General features: G+C 36.8%; 1 protein-coding gene across 2 annotated transcripts in view; it reads left to right on the forward strand.

The window, feature by feature from the left end:
• Positions 1 to 20,708, forward strand: part of ITGBL1 (integrin subunit beta like 1) — a 211,786-nt gene that overhangs the window by 171,304 nt on the left and 19,774 nt on the right. For both annotated transcript variants that reach the window (XM_036831493.1, XM_036831494.1), the window contains one exon: positions 16,230 to 16,346. In XM_036831493.1, coding sequence (XP_036687388.1) covers positions 16,230 to 16,346 — 117 coding nt within the window. The remainder of the gene's footprint in view (positions 1 to 16,229; positions 16,347 to 20,708) is intronic.

Genomic DNA, 20,708 nt, shown 5'->3' on the forward strand with positions numbered 1-20,708 from the left:
GACAAAGAAGCTCATTTGTAAGAGTTTATGAGCAATTTCAAAAGAATAGTGTAGAAAGATGAATTTCTTCTCCCACAGATGGCCTACTAACTGATTTTTAAGTGACTAAATCAGTATTCTGTCTCTACCCAGAGTGAATGGCCAGTAAGTCAAGTTTTAAGTAAATTAATCCACTTGAAATTCTGACAACAGGAGGAATTCAAGTGTGTGCAGTAGAGGTTTGGGCTGGTACCAGATATATCTGCTCTTTAAAAAATGTAATACCATACTTTGGGATTAAGTCCAGCCATAGCTTAGGTCATGGAAAGGGCTACTGGAAGAACGATCTTAATTAAAATGAATCCTTTACAACATGCTCCTAGCTAAAATATTCATGTTATAACTTGAGATAAAATTATATTGCCTTGTTTACTCATATATGTAAAAATAAGTGTAGATGAAAGTCTAGAAGGAAATTCATTACAATGTTAACAGTAATTGTCCCTGGAGCTGAGTTTAACGGGGGATTTCCTGCCTTATATGTATTATTTTATTTTCATTTACATTTATCCTGCATTGATTTATAATTATGTATTGCCTTGATAATACTACATTTAAATCAGTTAAATCATAATTTTAAAAGTAAAAGGGACTTAGTGTTTTAGTGTGTGTGTTTGTGTGTGTGTGTGTGATATTTAAAAATCTTGATTTGAAACTAGGGAAGTGATTTTTTTAATAGGGGATAATGGGAGAATACATTTAAAAAATATAGTGAGTGGCAGTCTTAGGTAATGGCATAAACTTTTAACGATTTGCATAAAAACTGAATACAAGATGCAGATGAGCAGCCTAGATTAAAAACTGTAAAGCAGACTCAACACCATGGAGTACATTTTAGATCAACCAGTATCTGTTTAGATTGATCAGTATATCAGGCTAGAGTGCTGCCAAGGTTCTGTTTTAAACATCATAGTGATACCTAATCAAGCCTTCAGTGGTGGTTGTGTATGGGGACTCAGGAAGTGGCAGACAATGCTTCTTAGAGGGGGTGACAATGGTCAGTCTTAAAGGAGGAAGTATAGACTCGGGTGGGCCAATTTTCATGTGAGTGTCCATATGTGCACATGTATGTGTGTGCATGAGTGCAGATGCCAGTGTGCTTGGACCTCTTGGAAAGGGCAGGGGTAAACAAGGAATAAATGCAACTCAGCCTCAGGGGAGCTCATCTCTATTTGGATTAAGGTGATCTGCCGTCACTTATCTTAGGGTTTCTCAATAGCAGCACTATTAATATTTTGGGCTGGATAATTCTTTGCTGTGGGGCTGTCCTGTGCTTTGTAGGATGTTTAGCAGTGTTTCTGTTCGTTACTTACTAGATGTCAGTAGCACCTCCAACCCATCATTACAGTCAGAAATATCTCCGGACATTGCCAAATGTCCCCTGGGGGGCAAAATTTCCCCAGGATGAGACACATTGCTGTATCTGCTTACAAAAGTGAACTATTTCTGGGGAAAAGGCTATCATCCAGAGGCTCTGTAATCTTTCCATATGCAATTTCTGACATTCAGTCAGAGAAATAAGAAACAGAACCAAGGAAACAACAACAGCCAATAGAAATACATGCATAAATGACCCATTTACTGGGATTATCAGATACAGATATTAGAGTCACTATGGAAAATATATTCAAGAAAAAAGATAGCAAGACAGGTTTCTAGACAATATCAAGTCTGTAGCACAGAGCTAAAATTAATATTGTTTTTGCTGGCTTTCACTCATGGTGGTTTGTTTCCTTGTGTGTACCTATTTGTTGGTCTTCAGTTGTAAGCTTATACATGGTTTATTCTAAACGCTGGAAAATCTTCAAGTGTAAATTCAGGACACCTTTCTTCAGTGAGGATTTGTGTTAGATTCCCCCAGGATATTACTGATCTTGGATCTCTTTAGCCTTCTTTCCAGAGTCTCCACTTTACTCAAGGAGTCTCAAATTCAACTTCCACACTTAAATTGCTTGAAGTGCTGATGTAGGCTTTTACCCTCAGGACCTCTTTCATATGGGCTTATGGTAATTGCCCTTGTTCCAGCTTATAGTTTGTTTTTTTTAAATAAATTTATTTATTTAATTTATTTATTTTTGGCTGCGTTGGGTCTTCATTGCTGTGCACGGGCTTTCTCTAGTTGCACTGAGTGGGGACTACTCTTCATTGTGGTGCGCAGGCTTCTCATTGTGGTGGCTTCTCTTGTTGTGGAGCACGGGCTCTAGGCTCGTGGGCTTCAGTAGTTGTGGCACGCGGGCTCAGTAGTTGTGGCTCTTGGACTCTAGAGTGCAGGCTCAGTAGTTGTGGCGCACGGGCTTAGTTGCTCCGCGGCATGTGGGATCTTCCTGGACCAGGGCTCGAAACTGCGTCCCCTGCATTGGCAGGCGGATTCTTAACCACTGCATCACCAAGGAAGTCCCCAGCTCATAGTTTATGAAGAATTACATGACTTCATAAGCCCAGCAATGGAATAGACACTTTATTTTAGGTCCAATATTTTTTTGTTCTTCATATTGCTGGAAGCTAAAGCCTACATACTATGTACTTCATTGTAATATATCTTTTGTAATACTATTTCAAAAAGTGAAAGTTAATAAAAACTCATATTTAAAATCATATATCCCCACCAAAAATAAATGAATAAAATTTAAAATGAAGTGGAGGATAAACAAGAGACTTAGATTTGGAAGAGAATAAGTTTAGAATGTTTATTAACTATACTTCCCACACAGCAGTTGTCATTTGCTAGAAGAAAAAAAAAAGGAATATGCAAATTAAAATTCCCAGTGGAATTAATGCAGTTTCTCATTACATAACACATCATGGGCAAGCAATCAATCCTTTGGACTCTCAGGCAATCAGATGTATTTAAACCAAAGATGTCTCAAGACAAGAGTAATCAGGGTTCCTCCAACACTGCTTTTTGCGTGATGTAGAGTTTATCATTGTTTAAAGCATCTGATCTCATAGCTTTCTTTGTTTTCTTTTATTACCTCATTTCATTCCCTGAATAGCTTTTGCAGTAGCAATGTTAACTATTATTGCTATGAGTGATTGAATGGCCTATTTCTTTTGATACATCAGGTGAAAGCAGAAGTCATTTCACTGAAGAGCTGATATTGCAATTTCCTGTTCCTTCAAAAAAGACATTGCTTTTCAAGCAAGGGCATAAATGTTTTTGACCATTAGCAATTACATGTGATTTTGTTTTGTTTTGTTTTTATTATTTTATATTCACTCCTTTGATTTTATTGAAGATTTGAATAAGAGAGACACATAAGCACAGATTAACTCATAATATGAAGGGACCCAAAGTAAGATCAGGTTTTATTTCACACAAACTACTATTTCTCCTACATTTCCCTATAGTCAGGGAGATGTGAAGGTTTGCATGAAAGATCTGCGTTTCCAATACCTTTATTTTCTGACCTTCTTTTCCATTGCTGATACAAGCAGATAATCACAGGTATTTGAGAGTTCTTTCTCTTTTAGCACCCTCCTTCTTTCCTCTTTCCCTTAATTGGAAGCATATTTCTCTTTCTTCCTACATCTCTACACTACCCTGTGATGCTCTTATCAAAATGAAATGTTTCCTCTTATCTGGTAGTGTCCAAGAAACGTAGGGCACCCTCATCGATTTGGTTATCATTCAGTTTTTCTAGGTAGCTAAGATTAGCCATGAAGTCTCTATGGTCTCTGCTATGACTAAGTATTTCATTATCTTGAAATAGTGAAAAAGAAGGTCAGGCAATTTTTCTCATACGTCTTCCCACAGTCTGAACTGTTTCCATGACTTTTAACTACTGTCTTTTTGCCTTTACAAGCAATATTCATTAGGATATACTTTGAGAATATATCTATATTTCCATCAATCTGGATCACTTATGACCCTAGTAAGTTCCATTATTTGGAATTATGTTTCTATATTTAACTACTATTACTTTATAGCCAATGGTAGGAAGTGTTGGTCTTAGTTTCTCTAGAAAATAAATTGATTTGAAGGGAACCACAAGCAACTTTCTATTTGTGATGGAAGGCCATAATTTAAATATTTAGGTATAAGTTGTATAAATTAGTATGATTTTTATATTTGCATTGCATAGTAACAGTCTTTGAGAAAAATACTGCAAGTAATACCTTGGTAGCTGCTGTTAGAGTCTAACAAGTTATACAACTTGACCAGACATATTTGGAACATTTAACTAGAAAACAGGACTGGTAGCTACAATTGATGATTTATGAATCAAATTCTGTGAATACACCTGCGACGCTTTAGAGATCATTTAGTTCAACAGCTTAGTGTAACAATATGTGAGAAGAGAACAGATAGCAATCTCTGAAAAGCAAAAGTGACTAGTCCAGGCTAGACAGAACCACTTATTGAAAAATCAGCCTTTCCGCATTGTACTGTGATGTCACCTCTGTCATAAATAAAGTGACCTTATATTGCATGGGTCTTTTTCCAGTGTTTTTATTCTGTTCCATTTGTCTATTTGTCTAATATTTTACCAGCAATACACTCTTAAATGCTATAAATTTATAGTATGTGTTAAAATCTGGTATTGTAATTTCTCCACCCACTTTTCTTTGACAACAATGCTTTGGCTATTTTTGTCCCTCTGCATTTACATACCATTATGTTATCAAAATTATATCTTTAAAAAGTTCTTGTCCTAAGTTTTTGTTTTTGCTATACAAAATAGAACTAATTTTTTTAATATTAACCAGTTGTGTCTCATAACCTTGCTGAATTTGCTTCTTAATTTTAATACTTTATATGTAGGTTTTTTGGATTTTCTACCAGCATAATCATGCATACGTGAATAATGACAGTGTTATTTCTTCTTTCTTTATGCATCTTCTTTCTTTCTTTTTTTTTTTTTTTTTTTTTGCTTTAGAGCACTTGATAAGAAGTCTGTACAATGTTGTTTAGAAATGGAGATAGTGGACATTCTTGTCTTGCTCCCAGTCTTGGGGAAAGTGTTTTCAATACTTTACTTCCAAATGTGTTGTTTGCTGTAGATTTATTTTAGATTACCTTCATCAGAATTAGGAAGTTACCGTCTATTCCTTTATTCTTTCCTCATGAAGGAGTGTTGAATATTATCAAATATACAGTGTGCATCTATTTAGATTATAATATGATTTTTTTTCTGTGAATGTGGTGAAATATTTTGATGGATTTTTAAACGGTTAAACCAACCCTCTAATCCTGGACTAAACACATTTGGAAATGATTTTTTGAAAATTGTTGGATTTAAAGTTCGTGAGAGATATTAATTTGTAACATCCTTTTCCTGTAATGTCCTTGTGTGATTTTGTTGTCAAGGTTATTCTAGCATCGTGCAATTTAAGTTCTAGACTGACCTTTACAAAACATTATTTTAATTTTGTAGAGTGTTTTTTTTTCATTTAGATTTCCCCTATACTTACTTTCATTTTTCACTATTTTCTTTATTTTAATGCTTATGTTTTGGATGGATCATTTTCTTTTTGTGTGAGGAAATTTTTTCTTTAATATTTATTCTGATAAGCCTCTTCTAGTGACAACTTATTTTAGTTTTTGTTTGTCTGGAAACGTTCTCATTTTGTAATCAAATTGGTAGGATATTTTTGTTAGGCATGGAATTCTAATTTGGCACTTTCTTTCAGGATTTTAAAGACGTCATTCCATTGCCATGTGATTTAAGCATTTATTTTGGCAATTCAGTTGTCAATCTTCTTGTTTTTTTCCTTTGAAAGTAATACATCTTTTTATCTCTAACTATTTTTAAGATTTTCTCTTTGTCTTTCAGCAATTGACTATGCTGTGTGTCAGTGATGCTGTGTAGTTTTCTTTTTATTTATTCTCCTTAGGCTTTATGAAGCTTCTTGAATCCATAACTTAAATTCTTTGGGCATGTGTATTAGTTTGCTAGGGCTGCCATAACAAAGTATCACGCACTGGGTGGCTTAAACAATGGAGATTTATCTCCTCTGGGCCTGGAGGCTGGAAGTGCAAGATCAAAATGTGAGCAACCTGGATTTATTCTGAGGGTCTCTCTCCTTGGCTTGTAGATAGCCATCTTCTCTTTGTGTCTTCACATGGTCTCCCCTCTGTGTGTGTCTGTGTCCTAATCTTCTCTTCTCATAAAATCACTAGGATTGGGGCCCTTTCTAATGACCTTATTTAACCTTAATTACCTCTCTAAATATCTTATCTCCAAATATAGTCACATTCTGAGGTACTGGAGATTAGGATTTCAACATGTGGATTGGTGGGGGTGAGGGGACACAATTCAGTCCATTACAGCACTATTGGAAGTGTCTTATCTATGACCTCTTAAAATATTACTTCTGCTTCATCCTGTCTTTTTTTCTGGGTACCCAATTAGATGCTTTGGATATTATTTCGTGTCCAGTGTATTTCTTAAGCTTTTTTAATTCATTCTTTTTGTTTTCTATGCTTCAGTCTGGATATTTTCTACTGACCTATCTTCCAGTTTACTAAGCCTCTCTTCTCCTGTGTCTGATTTGCCATTGACTCTCTTTATTCAATTTTTAATTTCAGTAACTGTATTTTTAAATTCAGAATTTCTACTTCATTTTTTATAGATGATTCTCTGAATAATTTCTCCATTTAGTAATATAGTTTTTTGAATATATTAATCATAGTTATTTTAAAGTCCATTACTGACAATTCTAGTTTGGTCACCTGTATCATTTTTGGACCTTTTTATATTGTCTATTTTTCTCTTTCCTTTTTAGTCATTCTGTCTTGTCTATTGATATACCTATTTTTTTAAATTGGGTACAAATATTGTTTAATAAAATTGGTAGAATTTTGTGAATGATGTTATCTTCCATGAAGAGATAATTTACTTTTTGTCTGGCAGACATATGTACAAAGACAGATAACCTCAATCCAATCAGACATTAAAATGATTTCTAAAGTGAAAACCTGGGATGTTTATGTTATGTTTATCAATGCCCTCCTTCTCAAAGGTCCCCAAGTTCCAAGTACTGTCTTTCCAGCCAGATGAAAAAACCAAAAGCTCTGTTTAGTTTATTCATCTTTTAGATGTTGCTTTCTGCTTAATGCTTTATCCTCTTGCCCTAAAAAGTTTCAGGCTTGACAAATGCATGAAGGGGATTATTTGTGTATTGGGTAGAACTCACTACCCTATGGTTCCTTTTTCTCTAGGATCTTGGCCACTTAAATCCAGGCTGCCTTAGAAGGCTTTGACTTATATATTGACGTCTTGCTAGTCAAAAATTATTTCTGAGGCTAGAGACAAAACGGAGATAGGACTTTCAGGTGCCATAGGAGTTTGTTGAAAAATAATGTCAGAATAAAATACCTTTTAAAGAAGTAGCATTACTTAGTACAGAAACCATAAGTTATCTGAAATATATTGTTGGCAGAGCAAAAAAGGAAGTAGACATTCATATTGAGGGAGAAACAGATTAGCTGTGAAAAAATGGTATATTACTTTCAGTTATATAAAATTATAATATGTGGTTCTATTTGTGGAAGCCTTTTACTCTTCAAGTTATACATTTATTATTTTTTTTCTTAAAGTTTAAACACTGTGCCACAAACAAATATCACAGTGGTACTTAGGAAATCCAAACAGTAATACTTAAAAAAATATATATCTGTTTTGGTGTCTTTAAAGTTACTTATTAAGTAGGTATTCCCAATTTTGAAAATTTTAAAATAGAAAGGTTTAGTTATTTTCTAAGATTATAGAGCATCTAAGTGGTGGATATTAAATTCTATCTTAGGTCTTTCTGAATCCAGAGCACAAACTCTTAACTCTTATCAAAGACTGCCTTCTTGGCTTCAATTCCTTCAGTGATGGACGCTTACTCCCTACCACGGCAGCACATTCCGTAATGGACTACTCTGATGTGTATAATGTTATTTATTACAGTATATTAAACTCTGTGTCCCTGTAACTCTTACCTATTAATCCTGAATATGTTAACTGTGCTATAAAATGACAAAGTTAAAGCAAGTTCACTATAGCCTTAAATTTTAAGTTTATTGAATTTCTGACATTTTTGACTACATGATTCCCAGGCTCTGCATATATTTGACACTGCTTTATTGAAAAAAATTGGCTTAAATCCTGAATATGACGTTAAAGGATATTTTCCAAAAGTGAATGTAAAACATGTGGCTAAGTGTATACATAATTATTGATAAGACTTTATTTTTTAAAAAACATTTAGCTGCATAGATAAATTATGTTTAGAATTTTACTTGCATATTTTTAAAATTTAAAATATTTTTATTTTGAAATACTTTTGATCTTAGAAGACTGAAGAATAGTACAAAGAACTTTTTTTACATGAACCATTTGAGGATAAGTTTCTCACATGGAGTTACAATAGCTTCAAATTTAAATGTACATATACTCATATATTCTGATATATGTATACACTTACATATATACTCAATGTTCTTTCTAATGTTTTATGATTTGGGAAAACGAATATTGGTAGATTCAGAAATAAAGAATAATTAAAAGATAAGTTATCAGTAGAAAATATTGCTTTATGATATATTTTTCCTTTATTTTAAAGGATTAGCTTGTTGTTGATGGAAATGTATTATTTATTGTTAGATGGATTTCATTGTTCAATTTGTAAAGTAAATTCTCTAATTATCCCTGATGTGGGAAGAAAGTCCACAGTTGTTTCAAATCAGTTTAATTATCACTCCTGAAATGTGTATTAAGGAAGTGATATATTCACTCACACTTTTGAATTTTTTAAAGTAACAAAACCAAGCAAGAATTTAAAAGTGATTAAGGCCTGATTCTACCTTATCCCTCTTTTGCCCAAATATAGTTTATCGTCAAGAAACTTTCTATAGAAACGTTTCTCTGTATCAGCTCTTTTACTAGTGAATGGCATTTGTTGTCTGTGTATATCTTTGACATTTGTCCCATAGAGTCTTTCATGGTGAATTACAATTGCATGTGTTTATTTATGACCTATGGAATCAATAATTCAATACCAGGCATAGACCTGGATGTGATAGGATTTTTGTTTGCAGAATCCCAAAACCTTGTTTCTGAAGCAAGGTACTGCCCACTGGCCAGTCAATGAGTTTACCAGCTACAAAGAATGAAATTCTTATTCTAATTTATATTGACTCATTCAGGATGGGCCACATTGATTAATTACTTAAGCTCCACATTTCCAACCTCATTCTTTCTCTGATTTTTTTAACCTTGGGTCTATCACATAGTTTCTGAGTTATATTGGTAAACAAGTATGATATTGCTACCTAATTTATAAAATTTTTGTTAGAAATAAATGAATCGAGTAATTTTAGTTATTGTAATAGAAACTAATCTTAAGGTTGAAATAATGAGATACTCTTACTTAGAGGTCTAATAGACTTCCTCTGTGAAGTTCTGCTCAATACCTTGGAAAACCTTTAGAGAAAAGTGAAGCCTGCTACTCCCATATCCCAGTTTCAATTTTAGACACTCTAAGGGCAAACAACAGAAAACTATATCAGTACAACATTTGCTTAAATGTCTTATTTCCTCACAAAGGTCTGTGATTTATTACTTTAATCCTTGTATACTAAGAAAACACAAACAGAAGGATTGACATTTATCCCTGTTTTAAAAAAGTTACAAGCATCTCTTCCTTGGCTAGCAAATGTAGTGTCAAAGTGTGGCTTGAATTATAAGAAGTCTCACTGCTCATTTTGAAATGGAAGGTGAAAGTTGCCTCTTCACTTTCAAATGTCTGATGGAAGATTACTTTATTCTCACACACAAAATATTTGTACTTAGATGAAATGGTGCAGAATATTATAGTTCTGAAGTGTTTAATTCCTTCTCATAGAAATTTCAAGGGAACTTCGGATGCATTTGGCAGGAGCTTTTCCTAGTACAATCAGGTTGCTATGGTAAACCTATTATTTTAGGCAAAGGAGGACTGTGTTAGTAAAGTGCTAATCTCTTTTCTGTTTTATGTGAGCCTCTAATTACTCTCCAAATATTGAGCATGTACTGCAAGCGTGGTTTTGCCCTTTTAAAAAGTGGAAGAAAATAAGGTTGTAGAGAGTGTACCTTCTGTTCCCAGGCTAGCAGGTGCATTTGATGATACGGTGTTCTTCTTAAATAATCTCATTCTGGATCAGGAAATACAGTTGGTTTATTTTTTTAGAGAAATAGAATCAGAAAGTAGAGGAATGGATTTTATGTGAGTTACTGAAATTCAAGCCTCCCAATATGTTTTTTTAATTATAAAAATATAAATAATAACATCTATTATTTATGGGCCACTTACTATGTGTCAGGTCCTGTCCTATGTACTTGATATGCATGATAATATTTAGCCTAACCAAAATTTTATGTGATCAGTGTTATTATTATTCCCATCCTGTAGCCATGATAAATGAGGTTTAACTTAGTCTTCCAAAGAATCACATTTAACATTGGATGTGCCAGGATTAAAATCCAGGTTTATTTAAAATCAGAGCCCATTCTTTTAACTGAATCTTATGTTAAAATTTATTTTCTTTCTTCTTTGCCTGATTAACATTTAACAAACACTTTAAGACTCATTCCGAATTCACCTTTTCCAGGAACCTTCTGTAACCCTATAGGGTGTGTGTGCTCATGTACTTTACCTGTATTCCCTCTACTATTAAAAGTTTTTAAATGGCTTTCTTAATTTTATATCTTCAGTATAAACTAGATGAGCTATAAACTATGCTTTTTTGTCCATGTTCTGACTTAAACTTTTACTGTATTTTGTAGAAGTGTCAAATTTGAAATGCTTAAGTAAAATCTGTTTTAATCAGAACTTCTACGTATCTGCTTTACTTCATTACCCTTCTTTGCTAGTGTATAAGAGCCTTTAAATACAATTCATAGGGATTGCAATCCATTATAAAAGTATGTCTTTGGACTAACTTTTTGTATGTCCTTAAAGGTTAAATTTATTAAAATTTAACTGGAGTGGGCAGACTCAGTGTAAATTTCAGTTAAGTTTTGGTTGGATGATATTGATGATGTTGACTGAATTAATTTCTTTTCAGACAGTTATTTCCATCCTTTTCATCCTTTTCCTGGATTGTCTTTTTAAAAATTACTTGGTTTATTTGCATTTTTGAATATATCTTTCTTTAGATTTTCCTCTCAATTTGTTATATAAAAGAGTACTTGCTAGTGCTAGACCTGCAAACTTCCATTATCCTTCATTCTTACTTATCAGAATATTAATTTGATAATCATCTGAGAATCCACAGTTACATCTCCATAACATTAAACTAATCATTGAAATAATACCATTTAGTAAATAAAGGAGAGTAGACTAATTTCTTATTTTTTTTCTTTCTGAATTTATTTTTATTTTATTTTTTAAAGTATTTTATTTTATTTTCACATCTTTATTGAAGTATAAATGCTTTACAATGTTTTGTTAGTTTCACAACAAAGTGAATCAGCTATATGTATACATATATCCCCATATCCCCTCCCTCTTGAGCCTCCCTTCCACCCTCCCTATCCCACCACTCTAGGTCATCACAGAGCACTGAGCTGATCTCCCTGTGCTATGCAGCAGCTTCCCACTAGCCATCCGTTTTACATTTGGTAGTGTATATATGTCACTACTGCTCTCTCACTTCATGCCAGCTTCCCCTTCCCCCCATGTGCCCTCAAGTCTGTTCTGTACATCTGCGTCTTTATTCCTGCCCTGCCACTAGGTTCATCAGTACCGCTTTTTAAAATTCCATATATGTGCGTTAGCATACGGTATTTGTTTTCCTCTTTCTGACTTACCTCACTCTGTATGACAGATTCTAGGTCCATCCATCTCACTACAAATAACTCAGTTTCGTTCCTTTTTATGGCTAATATTCCATTGTATATATGTGCCACATCTTCTTTATCCATTCATCTGTCGATGGACATTTAGGATGCTTCCATGTCCTGGCTATTGTAAATAGTGCCACAGTGAACATTGTGGTAAATGTATCTTTTTGAATTATGGTTTTCTCTGGGTATATGCCCAGTACTGGGATTGCTGGGTCATATGGTAGTTCTATTTTTAGTTTTTTAAGGAACCTCCATACTGTTCTCCATAGTGGCTCTATCAATTTACATTCCCACCAACAGTGCAGGAGGATTCCCTTTTCTCCACACCCTCTCCAGCATTTATTGTTTGTAGATTTTTTGGTGATGGCCATTCTGACCGGAGTGAGGTGATACCTCATTGTGGTTTTGATTTGCATTTCTCTAATGGTTAGTAATGTTGAGCATCTTTTCATGTGTTTGTTGGCCATCTGTATATCTTCTTTGGAGAAATGTCTATTTAGGTCTTCTACCCATTTTTGGATTGGGTTGTTTGTTTTTGTTTTGTTTTTGATATTGAGCTGCATGAGCTGCTTGTATATTTTGGAGATTAATCCTTTGTCAGTTGTTTCATTTGCAGATATTTTCTCCCATTCTGAGGCTTGTGTTTGCTACTACCTCAACAGAGAACTTTGCTGGCTGCTAACAGGTTACAAATCAGCCTGGACCGTAAATAGATCACTATTTATGGTAGGGTTCAGACATGTATTTATTTAGTATAAAGTGTGCATTCACTGATTTACTAATGGTGTGAACCAAGTACTGTGGAATCAGAGAGAAGGAACAAATCCTCCAGGTGACCAAACAGGGATGGCAAGCAAGGGTTTATAGAGTATTTCAGATTTAAGCTGGCTATTGAACACTAGGTCAAATTTTATAGAGAAAGTTGTAGAGTGCATGGCAGAGAGAAGAAATGGAGCACAAAAACAAAGTCTCTGAACATGAGTGCACTGTGAATGTTGGGTACAAGCTTAGGAAAGTGAGTTGGGTCTTGTGTAGAAAGCCCTGTTGAGAAATTTGATCTCTGCCTTAAAGTTCATGTGGGACCATCATGGGAAGGGGAGTTACATCATCATAGCTATGTTTTAAGAAGTAGATTTTATGAAATTTGAAATTGAAAGGAGAAGAATGGTTAATTAAAAGAAGGAAGGAATCAAGTATGTCATCAAGTTTTTTCAAGACTCAGTGACAGATTAAATGAATAGCGACCTTCTCTGGGATAAAAGAATCCAGGAAAAGGAGTAAGTTTGTGAATAAAGGTGATGAATTTGCTGTGGAACGTATTTCATTGATGTAACTGTGGAAAACACAAATGAAGGTATTCAGGTGATTGGAAATGCCTATGCATTCCAGGGAGAAACGTCTTATTCTAAATTCAAGTTCTTCCATTAAAGCTCATGCTTTGTGTCAATGTTAGCAAACTATTTACATGTGATTATTATTTAGTGCATCTGTTCAATAAATATTGGTTTAAACATTATGAGGACACAGGAGAAGTGCAGTTAATTCTGGTGTTTTTGTGAAGATGAGTGATTAGGAGGGTGCAAGTGTCATGGATTTGGTGGAGTTTACTTTGGATCTTAAAGGATGAGCGGAAATTTACCTGGCAGGTCTATGTCCTGGTAGTGAATGGAGTGAAGTTGTGAACTGAGACAGCAAAATAATGCCCTTTAAAATGTGGACCGCATGAAGAATTTACTCTTCTTTGTCTTTCTATCTGTGACAAATTAGCCTTTCTTGATGCTGAATGCTTTGCCATCCCATCAGAATCTACTGTATCCTATAAAATAAATTAGAGCTACATACATAAAGTTAATTCAGCTAATATTTGCCTTAACATATTTTTAAAACACCAACAGATACATGGCCTAAAAAATGAATTGCAAAATGGTTAATTATTGTCTGATATTTTAAACAGATGCTTGAATTACAATCTATCAGGAAAAAAAAAGTACCTAGGACCATATATTAACACTTTACTATCCAACTGTATAAAGGGGGAGGGGGATAAATTGGGAGATAAGGAGAAATAGAAGACCCTATCCAGAATGAAAACAGTGAGATGGAGATATTTAAACACATATGCCAGTAGTTAGTTCATCCTTTTCAAAGAAGTCAATAATACATATTCAGGAAACTTCCTGTATGCCTCAAAATGCTAATAAAATGGTCAGCATAAATACATATGCCCTCAAACTTAAAAAGTGTTGTTTTCTTGGTAACTGGGAGTGGATTACCTGTCCGGAATGATGTGGCTGAAGTTTCCCACATCTGTCCACCATGGACTAGTTAACCATACAGGGCCACGCTGCTGATGGTCCTATATTTTGCCTCTCTCCACAATCTGGATCGTTTTTATCCTTCACACATCTACCTATGAGAGAACCAGCGTGTTTATGCACAGCAGGAGATTAACCAGGGCTCAGAAAATCTGGGTTCTAGCACCCACACTGCTGATGTCTACTTTGCTGGCCTTAAGAACGTCATTTAGCCTCAGCATACTTGAGTTTTCTCATCTATTAAATAAACTGCAGAAAGTCATGGATCCTCCTGACATTTTATAGCAAATAAACACGTGCTGGTATATTTTTCCAGGGAGAGATCTTGGGTCTACCAGTCAGAGGTCTTGACTGCGTACAACAGAAACCGAGGTCATTAACTGGGATGAAAAATCATTTTATTAGAAGAGTTTAGGCTCAGAACACAAGCTTGGGCAGTCAGCTCACGCAGCACCCCAGCGAAGCAAGGCACTGCCGAGAACCAGCCCAAGGCAGCCATCACTTTTGAACTTCAGCCTCTGTGTGCCGAGCTCTACTACCCCTGGGTGCTCACTGCTATGCTGTTACCCTGGGCATTCTGCCACAGCCCTGTGCCTTGCTTTCCCCTTCATGAATCCAAGCCCTGGCCAAGAGCATCTGGCGTGTCTCTGTTCTGTCTGCCAATCCATAGGAAGAGGGGGTATCATTGGGGAAAGAGGAGGGGCTCTGACTCCTGCTGAACTTGGCACTGCCTCCAAGTTGGAGGAGCGATGGGTTGAAGGGTGGCCAGAACAACGTTATCTGTTGCCATATCTTTCACTGGATTCTCAAAGGGATCCTAACCCCGCCACTTCTGCCACAAAAGATTATGAGTCACTGCATTAGATTATCTTTAATTACAGCTCTGAAATTATATGATTCTAAATACTAATTTTTCTTTCTTCCATCATATCCCGGCGTAGAATTTCTTTAACGAGATACAAATGCAGCAACAGAATGACTAATAACATTGCTGGGTCAGCCCTGAAGTATCTTATGATCGTTTCAGTGGGTGTGTAATTATGATGGTTGGGATAATGAGAGAGAGTAGCAGATGTCTCAGAGTAGTCACTCAGCTGAATTTCTGGCAAACCGGTACCGATTCCTCGGAAAAAAGAAATGTACTTTCTCATACAGCCTCCTGGTGCTGCATTATGAGTATATTAAGATACAATATGGCTTAATGTTTAGATGCACAAACTTTAAGTGTAATGAGAATGGATATAAATTTTGAACTGGTTCACCAGGGAGAGTAACTTGGCCTCAGTATGTCTCCATTTCCTGTTTAGTAAAATGATAGTGATAATGGTAGTCAATGTGTGGTATTATGAAAACAGAATGACAGAATTGAAGAAATTATAGTGTTTGAGGCATAGTTACAGCTCCAGAAATAATGACAAAAGACATAAAGATAAATAGTTAAGAAATCCCCAAACTATGAACCAAACTCATTCCAAAACATGTTTATACTTTTCAACTTTAAGTCAAGGATAATAAGATATTTAGGACATGCACTCGGACATGTGTTCCATGTTGAAATGACTTCTGTGAACTCAAAAGTTGATGCCAAATCATCACTAAAATATCAGGTTGAAATGTACCTATGAACATTTTTTTTTTCTGATGTGGCAGACAGACCCACACTAAAAATATTTTCTTAAATTACAACATTATGACAAATTATGTCAAAATATATAAAATTGACTCAGTTATGTTAAATGGTCTCATCATAAGTGGAATATGAAATACCCAGAGAGTTTAATAGTTGAATTATTCTTCAAAAATGAATGAAACAGAAAGTGGAAAGTAGAAGATGGGAACGACATGAGCCAAGAGTTGTCACTTCAGCTCCCACCGACCTCCTTGGCATTTGTGCTTGACCTTCAGCTTAACCTTAGGGAGGTAGGAAAAGGTATTTGCTGAGCTCTTATCAGCTACAGACTAGAACTGGTCCAGGAAGTCTAATAGGATGCTTGCTTCCTTTCAAAGCCTTCCTGATTCTGTGAGCCTCCTACTGAGTGCACTGTGCCTTTGTGTTTTGCAGGGAAGTGTGAGTGTGGCGAATGCACTTGCTACCCTCCGGGAGGCGGCAAAGTATATGGCAAGACGTGTGAGTGTGACGATCGCCGCTGCGAAGACTTGGACGGCGTGGTCTGTGGAGGTGAGCAATTCTCACAGCCCTCTGTTCCCTACGTGCAGCCTGCTTCACCTGCCTTTCTTATCCTACTTCTCCTGTTTTAAAAAAAAATTCTGTTAAAAAGAAGATAAACAAAAAGCAATACACAATTAGACCTAAGAGCAATATACCGTTAGGTTGGTAAGGACCTTGGACTCTTGGTTTAGTCCGCGTGTATGTATGTGAAAGGATAAAGCATGCTGTCGATAAAAGATGGTGGAGACTAAACCAAGTCCTCTGAAGACAGTGAAAGGGTTTGCTTCAACCAAACAGTTTACAGTTTTGATTACTGATAAAAACGGATCGGGGAAGTAAGTATCACCTGGGACTTGGAAAATAAAGCAGTAAGACTATATTCCAAGTTAATTACACAATCACAAGAGATATACACTCAGTTTCCATGATGGCTCTGAGACCCCAAAACGAGCTTACTGAAGTAAAAAACAGCGCAAAGGAAGAATGAGGCAGGTGGAGGGTCGTCACGAAGGTTAACACAGCAGAAAGGAGAGTCCCAGGGGTAGAATGTTGCCAGTGTCCACCTGAGCTTCATCCAGGGGAGGGAAAGGGGGTCACCATGGCTCTAGTTCAGTCTTGCAAAGCTCCGTATTGTAGAGAGGGTGCATGCCGATTGCGGTTCCTTCCAGGTTTCCAGGACGATTGAGGTGAACTGGACGTGGAATCACACTGAAAGAATATAACTCTATCTCTTTAAGATAATTATCATAATGCAATTGGGCACTGTTATTGGGGGAAAAGCCCGCATATGTACATACAAGTGATGGAAGGCTGGCACACCACCCATCTCTATCATCTCTCTGACCTCCATGTACATCTATCTAGCTACTCTCTCTCTAACCAACTATAAAACACTTGGAATTTGATCAAAAATATTTTCTTCTTTCCTTTCTCTGTGAGCCAAGGGAAAAGGCCCTTTTTAATAACTGTTGGGCTGGGTGGTTTATCTCTCGCAATTCCCATGACAGACATCCTCACAGATTGTTCCTGCTTTTCTCATTTCACAAATGGAAAAGTGAGTGAGGTTTGAGGTGTCAATGTCCCCATCACTGAAAAGTGCCAGACTCAGGGTTGGAGCTGTGGAGTTCAGTTAACAGATCTCTCTCTAAACCACAATTTCCCCCAGAGTGATATCCCACTGTTTTGACTTTATGTCAATATTATTTTTAGTTTAGATTCTCTTTTCACTCGTGTTAGTTATCAGACATATCTAAACAGATTATAGTCCTTTTTATTGTTGTTGTTAAGTACTTGACATTTTACAAACCTGTCATATCTACATATCCATTAAATGACCAGCCCCCCCACTTCCCCCAGCGAATCTCTCTTTCTATCTTTGGGAAGGAAACCAAAGATGAAGGCACATCTATATATCTGCTTGTTAGAAGAGATCAAATGTTTACTAGGTAAGTGAGAAAGCATCTCACAAAGTGATAATTTTTTAGACTAATTCTTGACTCTGCATGTCTACACTCTGGATTTGTCCATCTACCCAGAGTCCTCTGTGTCCCAGGGGGACCTGACTCCCATTAGCCGAACTGGTAAAAGACCAATGTACAAACCAGAACACCAATTACTTGATATACAATCAGAAATATAATTGCCCCAGAGACTAGAATTTTTTTTGTAGAGAAACTCTGTGAGAAGTAAGAATCTGAGATAAGGATTTGGATGCAAGTCCTTGGAAAGGGGAAGGAGTTTCTGGTAGGAGAGTGGGAAAGTGTGGCATGGAGGAGGGGCAGCCGATTAAGACTGTGCTGTCAACCCAGTTACTGCTGTGGTCAACTGGAGCTTCATCCCAGAACAGAGGATGGAACTCTAGGAGCCCGAGTAAAACACACAATTCTTATATCATCAGTCATTGGTTGAGGATTGCTTCTAGGAGACGTTAACTGCCAGGCCACATCCAGCATGCCTCACAGGTACAGGATCAGAGCGGGCTTCTGCGGCTGGAGAAAACCTCGGGGCAGAGAACCCCAGGGGGCGCCAAGTGAAAGTCATCATAACACAAAGGATGACGTTGCTGGGGGACCCCTGCAGCTGCCAGAATACACGTGCGGAAGGACCGCAACTCTCACGCCGGGTGGTCTATCCTCTCTGGATAGTGCAGATTCTCATTCTTTAGCACTGTCTAGATTTTCCTACCGTACAATCCATCCTCTCTTTGATTGGATACAGGATGTGGCACAGTAGACTAGGCAGTAGCTGGAGACAGGCTAATATATCTTTTCCTCCTGGTAGAGCCTTGGCTACGATTTGGGAGATCCTTCCTCGCACATTTAGAGATTAATTCTTACATGGTTGATCTTCCCAAATATAGATGATATCAGAACATAATTATCAGAGCACAAACGTGTTTTCAAGGTCGGGAAAAACTTTGCTGCTTCTCCTGTGTCAGCTAGCAGCCAACAAATATTAGTACAATAGTAATCAGATAAGCATAGCATCTTTGATCACTATAATTGGATGGATTCTCTTGGTGTTTCTTCTTAAATTTTAGCAACCAGCTCTAGGAAATCACCTATGCATTTTAATTTCATATTTTAGATTGTATTAAAGACATTTTACTGACCGAAAGATCTTGGAACAGTTTTCAAGTAGGTAAAGGAAACACATCTTGGAAATTTTTCTTGAAAATATTTTGTGTTGTTATTCTTAAATTTCACTTGGACATTCAAATAATGTCCTTGAGAGATTTGGGGTTAAGATAATACCAGTAATTTCTTTTCTTTTTTTTTTTTTTGGCTGCATTGGGTCTTCGTTGCTGTGCGCGGGCTTTCCCTAGTTGTGACGAGCGGGGGCTACCCTTCGATGCGGTGCATGGGCTTCTCATTGCGGTGGCTTCTCTTTGTTGAGGAGCATGGGCTCTAGGCGCGTGGGCTTCACTAGTTGTGGCATGCAGGCTCAGTAGTTGTGGCTCGCGGGCTCTAGAGCGCAGGCTCAGTAGTTGCGGCGCATGGGTTTAGCTGCTCCGCGGCATGTGGGACCTTCCCGGATCAGGGCTTGAACCCATGTCCCCTGCATTGGCAGGTGGATTCTTACCACTGCGCCACCAGGGAAGTCCAATACCAATAATTTAAAAGATTGTCTGTAGGTAACAACGATTGGCTTCACTTACCTTCTCCTGCTTCATCTGAGCTCTGCAGCACAGTTGACAGCCTGGAGCCTTAAATTCTGCCACAGGTTCTGCACTAGGGCCTATGCACACATCTGTACACATTCCAGTGTGTAGATTTTTGTGACTCTTTACTCTGATGGTCAGTCCTATTGCTTGGAGGGGGATAGTTCCAGGAAGGAGAGGGAGAGATGTCCCCTTCAGTGGTCAGCTCATGTGTATCTGAAGTGACATGTAGCTAGAAAAGCTGCACATAGTTTACAGTCCACACTGATACTCTGTTAGTGCTCCTCAACAAGATAAGTCTAGTCTTGGTATTCATGCTGGCTGTGGTCTATAAAGTTGTCTTGAACAGGGATTTGGCAAATACTGACTCACTGCTCCTGAGGGAAATACGGGGCTCGCTAGTTTCCTGCCTCTGTTTGCAGCATTTTTATCAAGCAATCAATACATAACCTTGTTTTATGTGTGTGTCTCTGTACAGACATATTGTGTCATATGTAGTTGATTTATTGACATTGAACTCGGCCAACAGCCCTATAACTCACGCCTGAATGAAGATTATTTGGCTCACAGATTTTCTCCGTAAGGCACATCGCAGCCTTTTTTTGCACTTAGGGGCACTGGATAGCACTTCAGCACTATACTTGGGGGCCATCTAAAAACATTGAAATCACCAACAAAAAGCACAAAAATGCAAAATGTACAGCACCAAGTATATTGGGAAAAGGACACTTGTTTACAGTGTAAGAGCTGAACAAAGAAGGCAGAGTGTGACCTTCTTTGATCTTTGCTGGGAATGTGAACCTCAGGCAACTCAATTTTTTCACCGTTCGGCCCGTGTTCTCAAATGACCTGGAAAGCTTCTCGAGTGTTGATTTCAGGGATAGAAATAAATTTTAGAGAGTAGGCAAGTTACCAATTACGAAATCTTCGAATAGTGAAGATCAACTGTAATTCATGTTCTCACTGGAAACATCACCTCCCACATGAGTTTTGCACTTGGCCTCCAGTTATGATTTAAGACAGTTAATCAAGGTACTGTGATTTTTAATTCCTCTATTTTCTGAGCACTGCTTTATGGAAGGAACTATTTGAGCCTTGGCTATTATAGCCTTGAATTTCATTTATGTCTCAGCTGTTCTCTGGACAGAAATTACAAGAAACATGCCATTAATTAACAAGTTTGAACGTACAGTAATTTCAGTGTTAAAGTA

This window comes from Balaenoptera musculus, chromosome 18 (genome assembly GCF_009873245.2).
Source record: "Balaenoptera musculus isolate JJ_BM4_2016_0621 chromosome 18, mBalMus1.pri.v3, whole genome shotgun sequence".
Taxonomy (NCBI): domain Eukaryota; kingdom Metazoa; phylum Chordata; class Mammalia; order Artiodactyla; family Balaenopteridae; genus Balaenoptera; species Balaenoptera musculus.